Below are 7,759 nucleotides of genomic sequence, written 5' to 3' on the forward strand. Positions count from 1 at the left end.
TGAGGAAAAGGCTAATAATGAAGAGTTTTAAAGGCATCCACCACTCTCCCATATTGTCTAATCCTACCAAACCCCTTTCAGCCCCAAGTCTTTATTGTATATACATCTTTTCAAAGCCGTGTGCCTCTGAATTCCGCTTGTCAAACATTTCAAGAATCTTTCTCTTGATTTTGAGGTGGCTGTGGCTGCCACGGCCACCGTCACCATATCATGGTTAGTGTCACTTCCATTATTGCGAGGTAAATTTGGTAGGAAAGTAGGTCTATGTAGAAACATTCTTAAGCTTAATTTATTATGGAAAATGTATATAGGGCTTGAAGATCCAAATTAAAAGATATAATCTTATTCTCAATGACTTTCTATGTAAAAGTTTAAACAAAAGATGGTTTCAATTATTCAAGAACCACCTTGGCAATACTACTACAGTTTTCGTATATCTAGTTTCTTTGTCACCCATGGACAAATCTGTCAAGGCAAGAATAAATGGCTTATCCTGCTTGGGGAGGGAGGAGGAAAATATGCTGTTGTGTCACTAATGCAGTACCTTGAGAAATCAAGTTTCTAAAATGCAAGGGTAAGATTAAAAAATAAATAAAAAATAAATTGCCACTAAATTCCAGTGGGGAAAAACTAAAATTTTTCTTAAGCTTGTGGTAGCTACATAATGCTACCAAAAAGGGTTTTTGGGATTTATTATTGTAAATCCTTCCCTGATCATAGAACGTATAGGTGTAACTGGATGGTCTTCTTTCACTTATTTCTGGTAATTACTCTTTGAGTGAGATCTATGAGTGCCTGCCGTGACCTTATTACATCTGCATCATCACTTTCTGGTAGAGATTCAATCACTTGTGCAGCCAGGTTAGCATGCTTCATGGCCAGTTCCTTGGTCCTTTGTATTCCACTACTCTTCCCAAGGAATCCAAGGGCCTGTGTTTTTTAGTAACAGATCAACTCAATATTTGGCAAGATAACAGTACATGCATGATACAATTAATAATACGGTTCCCTAAAGCAAATAGTAAAAAGAGCAAATCTAATTGCTAATAAGCAGCTAAAACAATTACAAATCTATAACAATTTTTTTTAAAAGCGTTCAGAGTCCTGAAGTAAGGTGAAAAGCCACAACTAGAATGAGCTTAAGCTAAATTTCATAACTCAAAGCTTTCAGCAAAATTTAACAGTGACAGCTTTGCATTGACATACTGGGTTTTGTGATGGAAAAAAAATGCCACCTAGTATTAACAACTGAACTTTCGAAAATTCTGTATATGAGCTTTAAAACAGAATACTATTAGAGATTGCATGCAAAAATGGATCAGCTAAAATAAACTTACTATGTCAACATTTGCAGGGTTTTTGAATCCCTGGTCAAGGACTGCATGCAATTCAGGAAATTCTTCCATGGCAAACAAGATTGGAGCTGTTATGATTCCCTGCAAGACAGATATTGTGACAACCAGAAGTATTATCATTTTATATGCATTCAATATGTCCGCATTTCATAAAAAATACAATCTTGTTAATACTCCTGAAGAACCCTTCTTTTCTGCCGATTAACACGGATGAGTATGTTTATACCAAAAAAAAAAAAATGATTTCACAATGACACCTGTTAGGGCTCACGGAATATTATGCAAGTCTCATCCATGAATGAGTTCAGAGAAGCTAAATTGATGAATATATTTCCATAAACAAAAGTATTGCAGAATGCCACCTATCATGACTTACAGAATATGCCTCCACAGACTATTACACAAGCTCTTAGATTCATTAATGAGTTTAGAGAGCATCAACTGATCCATTGTCATAAGGCTAGAGACACATTAAGTGTTTAAAAGTTTTGAAACTCAGAATTTCAAAGTTCAAATTTGGACCCGTGAATCAGTACAGCTGCACTCCCATCACTTTGAGTTCAAACTTGCTCACTGTCTCATGTTAAAGAGGGATGGGAGTGCAGCTCCCATAAAGTGGAAAAATATGGCTTAAACATTGAAGACCTTGATTTGTGGGTAAAAGGCTTGTTCAGGCATCCTGTGGTTTTATCTTTGCATCAACAGTAACAAGGAAACCATTTCCATTTATGAACTTCATCATTTCTTCTTCTTTTTATGAAAAAAAAGTAAGCACTGAGATAAGACATTTAGGTAGATAAATTACATGTCGGATATCAGATAAAGAACCCTTTCCAAGAGATGCTGAAGTGCCCGTGAAATCAAGAACATCATCTATCAATTGAAATGCTAATCCCTGGACAAAAAAAGAGGAGAAAAGAACAGGCAGATGATGAGCTTAAAGACACATAATTCATAGAAATAGGACAACTTGAATACAGCCAGATGGCATGGCATACAGAGAGCATCAATAGGCATTAAGTTGTTTTAGTGTTCTGGTCTAGAGTACTTGAAAGTTCCTGTCACTTATTACTGAATATCAACATAGCATACCATGATTTTTAAAGCATGCAAGTACCAAACTTCTGCACAAAGCCCCCTTGTACCTCATGCACCATGTTGTAATTGCAACAGAAACTGTTGAGCCTCATCCATAACTTAAACACCATTCAAATTGTCTTGAGCAAAAGAGTATTATCACTTGTATCTTTAAATTATATTTTTGTATCATTTTTCATTGACTACAGCCTGAAACAAGAACAAAAGGAGGATACCAAAGTTCCTTCTAATAATCTTCAATATCCAATACATAGGGCAACTATATCTCATGTAAATGTTAATTAATTTAGAAAGGAAAGCGTTGGTCAATTGGTTTTGAAGAGTTATTCCATCCACAAAGTTCCCCCCCAGATCTATGTTGTAACATGCAGTATACTCTCAAAAATGACTCCCACTAAAAACTTGAATTTTTCTAGCCAGATACAAGAAACTCTTTAAGGTTTTTTCATTTTTGGCCAAGAAAAGTTTAAGGAATTTACAAACCAGATTTTTGCCATACTCAAAGGCCAACATCGCAACTTCTGCTGTATGCCCAGCAAGAATGGCAATTGACTTGCAGCTGTTTGATAGTAAGGATGCAGTCTTATTATATGTCTTCTGCATGTAATAATCCATGCTGCATTTAAAAAAAATGATACATAGTTAATTAAAAATAAAGAGCCTGAACTATAAAAAGAAACAGCAATTTTTCTCCCTTCAGAGAACACCTAGCTGCATTAGCCGTAACCATTTCCTTTTGCCAACCCCTCTTTTCAAATATAACACTTATTGGACAGATTTATTAGCAGCTGAGTGCAAAGTGTGTTTGGTAAAGGTACAATGTGAGAAGTGTTAATTCATTCCCTTTTTTCTCATTCATTTTTTATCCTTTCTTTTTGTTAAGATCTAGTTTTAATCTTTTCTTTTCATTATGTGCTCTGATTTCTTCATGTAAGGGTGGCATTTTTAAACAGGCAGACAACTAAGGATTACGGACCTGACATGCATTGCTTATCTGGCTTCATATATTCATTCTAATCAGAACACAGAAAGTATTAACAAAGGTCAAAGGGTGAAGTAGAGTGATCAAATCATTCTACTTAATTACTACCTGAAGTAGAATGATCAAATTTTACATGTATTGTGTAGTATCAATGCTCAAGTGGCCATGCTAATCATAAAGCAAATAGAGATGCAAAATAAAAACAATCATAATAAACAGCCAGTAGGAAAATGCCCAATAGGAACAAAATAAGGTCTAGAATCAAACAGCCCTTTAATTTAAGAACAAAGGACAATGTTTCGTTATAGGATTTTACTTATCTACTTTTAAACAGAATGCAAGTTACAGATGAATTACAGAGAAGCAGCAGAGCAGTCTACCTAAAACGTTGTTTAGAAGCAGTTGTAAGTTGCATGGTTTCACCTGTAACAAGATTCTCTACCACTGTTGCTATTAAGGTGACAACCTACATAAACCCAAAAAATCACAGCTAATTTATTAAATACAACTAATGAATCAGTGTGACACTGGAAAACCAAGATAAGAAAAAGGAGCAAGATATGAAGCATCCAGATAAAGATTTAGAAGCATAGGACACGGTTTCAGTCTATCTTTTGTCAACAATATATAATCACATGTCCTAACTCACCCACAGCCATCCACAAGATCAAAAAAGGGGAAACAAGTACCTCTGTATTTTTTAACGAAGCAAGGGACACACAAGCTCGAGAAAGCAAGAAATCTCCTGCTAATACAGCCAGCTGCATTTTAATCAAACAGGAAATTCTTAGAAAGGAAAAATTGGTTACAATCCTCTAGACTTCACTTTCTCCTTCAGCCAGATGAAAGATCCATAAACAACTTGATTAACATAAAGTATAAATTTATTTTCCTAATATACAACCAGAAATAGCAAAGAGAGATTTAAAAATAAAAGGTCTTAAAACAACAATGAGAACTTGTATGCAAAAATTTACATGAATTTAGGGGAGGGAGAGGTGGGGAAAGAGAGAGAGAGAGAGGGAGACTTCACACAATTAAAATTCGATAGAAGAAATTATTTTGTCCAAAAAAGAAAGAAATAAAAGGAACGCAAGCAGTTTCATTTTAAGGAAACAAGACACTAGAGTACCTTATTGCCCATTACAGCATTTAACGAACCAATACCCCGTCTTTTGTCCGCATCATCCAAGACATCATCATGAAGGAGGCTTGCCACCTGATCAAAGGGCATGATCACATTAGTCTAGAAGCAACTCTGAAGACGTTACTTGACATGAAAGCAATGGCAGGGATAAAACTGAGCACACAACACATAAAGTTGAAATAAATATTTGACTGACATGGATCATCTCCGTGATCTCAGCTATACGCTGCTGACTTGTACGTAAGTCGGTTGGCAAAGTATCTCCAACTCCAGCAGGAGGTAGTTCAGGTATATGCACATTCAAAGCTGTCGCCATCAACAGTAAAACCTACACAGAACAACTACAACAACCATTTTAGAAAGTAACCATAATCTGAAATAAAACATGAATGGTTTCAAAATGACAAGCAATGATGTCTAAGTAATACAAGTTTAACATACCCGTAAACAAGCTTAAGAACTTAAAACAGAAAAAATCAAAGCAATAACCAAGTAAAGAAAGCTTTATTCTAAAGTCCACAAAGCTAAATTACCCTATGTTATTCATATTGTGTTAGGCAAGTTCCAAAAAGCAAATGGGGGATGATTAGAGGCCCTACGTTACCTAAGTCTCAACTTCAGGACTGTGATTGAGGACCATATTTAGACAATAACTTTTATCTCAAAGGCCTTTTGGGACCATGCAACTGTTTAGCAAATAAATGTAGAGGCAAATCATGTTTATGGCACCCACACAACAAACTTCAATCAAAGGAAAAACAGCAACTTTTAGAAATTAGCATCAAGTCATTACTGCATTACCGTGGGACGAAACCTCTTTCCTTCTGCCCCAATTTTGAAGAAGTACTCAGCAGCTGAAGCAAGATTAGAAACCTATAAGAAATGGATATCCAGCTATCATCAGAAGATAGCAACATCTTTTCCTTTTGACAGCAGAAAAGGGGAAAACTAATAAAATTTAGTTAAAAGAGAGGAAAAAGAACATTTACATACGTCAGCAACTACCATTGACCGAAGTCTGTTAGCAATAAGTGATAGCTCATCAGCAACAAGTGAAAATGGGTCTAGTCGTTCCTGGAAAATGTCCCACTATCTCAATAGAGTGCTAAACAAAAACAAGATATAAAAGGAGGAATAGGAGAAGAAACAGCATAGTTCTTCCAGGACAGAATTGAAGTATGTTAGTAAGATATTATGCGCAACAACAATTAAAAATAAGAGGACTTTTCCAGATGATGTTAGGCATTTTCTCAACCATTAGTCCTTTTGGGAATCAAAGTATCAACTTCCTTGGATATACACTCTAGAATGCTTTATAATTTATGATTTTAATATGTTTTGATTAGCTTCAAATAGAAAACCAGGATGTGATGAGCTTCGATGCATTTCTTATGTCTAAACAGCAAAGATTACCTGCCTATAGGAGAAAATTAAATTTGAAAATGAATGAAAGCATCTAGGAAGAAGCAGCAGTTAGAACTCCAACCATGATTGAATACCATGCCAGACTTCCATTATTGCTATTGAGCAATCTCCCAAAGACAAGAAATTCACGTTAACAAATGAGAGGGCCTTGAGGACCACCACAGGAAAATTTTCCTCTATCTGCCATAACCCAATTCTGTAACATAGGAGCCATATAAGCCCGAAGATTTAACTATTTTAAGAACATCAATTTCTCATCTTAGGAAAAACCTACCTCTCATTTAGCAAGAATGCCATTTAAAAGAAACTATCCTCTTTTCGTTACACTCTCCCAAAATCAGAAAAAGAGTTCAACCCTGGGACATAACTGAAGTTGTGACACTTATAGCATAGATATGTAAATCTGGATTTCAAAAGACATTCAACATATAAATGAGACATGCTGATGTGGCTGATCTTTACCCTAGTATCTTGTTCAAATATCATATGAGAAAATTTAAACAACTTCAAATGACATGAAAAACCAACAATAACTTCCACATATCGTTCATTCATACCTTTCCTTCCATGACCGCAACACCTGAATCTGTATTTGCCATATCGATGCCAATAATATCATTTACAGCAGCTTTTGAACTAAGCAAACAAACAACATGCATGGTCAACAACAAATCAATTCAAAACTTACGCCAACAACCCACCCAAAAAGAAAAGAAAAAAGAATCCAAATCCCTTGAACCTGAAAGCTCTGCAAAAACTGGTCCACTTAATCCCTGATGGTGTCTTACTATTCCTAGACAGCTGCTTAAACAATTAAAGAACCATAAAACGGAAATACTTAATCAATCAAATGAATCATGAAATAACCAAAAGCAAAAAAAAAACAAGGCATTAGCAACTTACGCATTTATAGGCAGAGAGAGGTGCGGTGGTGGGGGCGACGGAGCGGTGTCTTAACAAATGGAGAAGAGCCGCCCTTGCCATATCTATGAAACAGTGAGTGGATCGGGGCTTCTTTAGGGTTTTTGTGAGCGAAGAAACAGTTAAACAAGGGACCCTCAGAGTGTTTTTTCCTTTTTTTTTTTGTTCAGGTTCGGCGGCTTTTAACTTGATGTGAAGCCGGTTGACTTTCCGTATTTGTAGGGTCATCGTAGTCTGTCTTTCTAGCTAACCGGTATGCGCAAATGGAAATAATAAAACACACAACAATTTGTAATATTTTATTAATTTTTTAAATTTAATAATATATTCATTTCAGAGGGAACCAATTCCTTCACCTCGAGGAAATTACAAAAAGGAAAGAGTAACAGATCAGAATCATCGCAACAAAAAACGGTAGCAGCCCTCTGTACATTCATAACAGATATCCTGATCTCCCATAGAGGTTCCAGTGACCAGCATAAGCATCGCACTCCCCTTGTTTAATTAACATACACTTTGCAAAGCTTAACAACTCCCGTACCCAAAATAAAAGCATTCATCTGATCAACATGATTCATTACCCCTGCCTGTACATGCATTACGTAACTAATTACAAAAATCATCATCACAAACGTACAACCAATTCCTGCTTTATGTTCAAACCTGTTCGATGGTTCTAACCCAGCAGTAACAATTTCTCAACATAAAAGCCCCACAATTATAGTTTCACATGCCTTTTCTCTTTATCCGCTTTTGAGTTCCTGATTTACCTTCCAACAAAATACCCAAGAAAAATAACCAAACACAATTATTCCAGGACATTGATGAGCT

At 35.8% G+C, this 7,759-nt stretch overlaps 1 protein-coding gene across 3 annotated transcripts; it reads right to left on the reverse strand.

Moving 5' to 3' along the window:
• Positions 1-321: 321 nt before the first annotated feature.
• On the reverse strand, positions 322-7,095 carry LOC110412300 (solanesyl-diphosphate synthase 1, mitochondrial-like). 3 transcript variants are annotated; one of them, XM_021422830.2, is made up of 13 exons: positions 6,911-7,095; positions 6,747-6,808; positions 6,565-6,643; positions 5,576-5,656; positions 5,384-5,455; positions 4,779-4,910; positions 4,568-4,654; positions 4,125-4,196; positions 3,816-3,901; positions 2,937-3,069; positions 2,161-2,250; positions 1,338-1,436; positions 322-930 (listed from the first exon to the last, which is right to left on the reverse strand). In XM_021422830.2, the coding sequence occupies exons 1-13, from the start codon at positions 6,989-6,991 to the stop codon at positions 751-753; spliced, it is 1,254 nt and encodes a 417-aa protein (XP_021278505.1). In that variant the 5' UTR covers positions 6,992-7,095; the 3' UTR covers positions 322-750. The 3 variants fall into 3 exon arrangements, with proteins under 3 accessions (XP_021278505.1, XP_089639025.1, XP_089639026.1); XM_089782899.1 differs by lacking the exons at positions 6,565-6,643; positions 6,747-6,808; positions 6,911-7,095 and adding exons at positions 6,069-6,203; positions 6,282-6,368; XM_089782900.1 differs by lacking the exons at positions 6,565-6,643; positions 6,747-6,808; positions 6,911-7,095 and adding an exon at positions 6,069-6,350.
• Positions 7,096-7,759: the final 664 nt, after the last annotated feature.

Source organism: Theobroma umbraticum, unplaced genomic scaffold, assembly GCF_002168275.2.
Source record: "Theobroma umbraticum cultivar Fairchild unplaced genomic scaffold, ASM216827v3 scaffold_95.0, whole genome shotgun sequence".
Classification (NCBI taxonomy): Eukaryota; Viridiplantae; Streptophyta; class Magnoliopsida; order Malvales; family Malvaceae; genus Theobroma; species Theobroma umbraticum.

Excerpts from the sequence above, each read along its gene's own strand:
- LOC110412300 (XM_021422830.2), bottom strand. The coding sequence starts at position 6,991 with ATGGCAAGGGCGGCTCTTCTCCATTTGTTAAGACACCGCTCCGTCGCC. Across the intron at positions 5,657-6,564 it reads TTGCGGTCATGGAAGGAAAG|GAACGACTAGACCCATTTTC; the intron begins GTATGAATGAAC and ends GACATTTTCCAG. Across the intron at positions 2,251-2,936 it reads TTGAGTATGGCAAAAATCTG|GGATTAGCATTTCAATTGAT; the intron begins GTTTGTAAATTC and ends TTTTTTGTCCAG.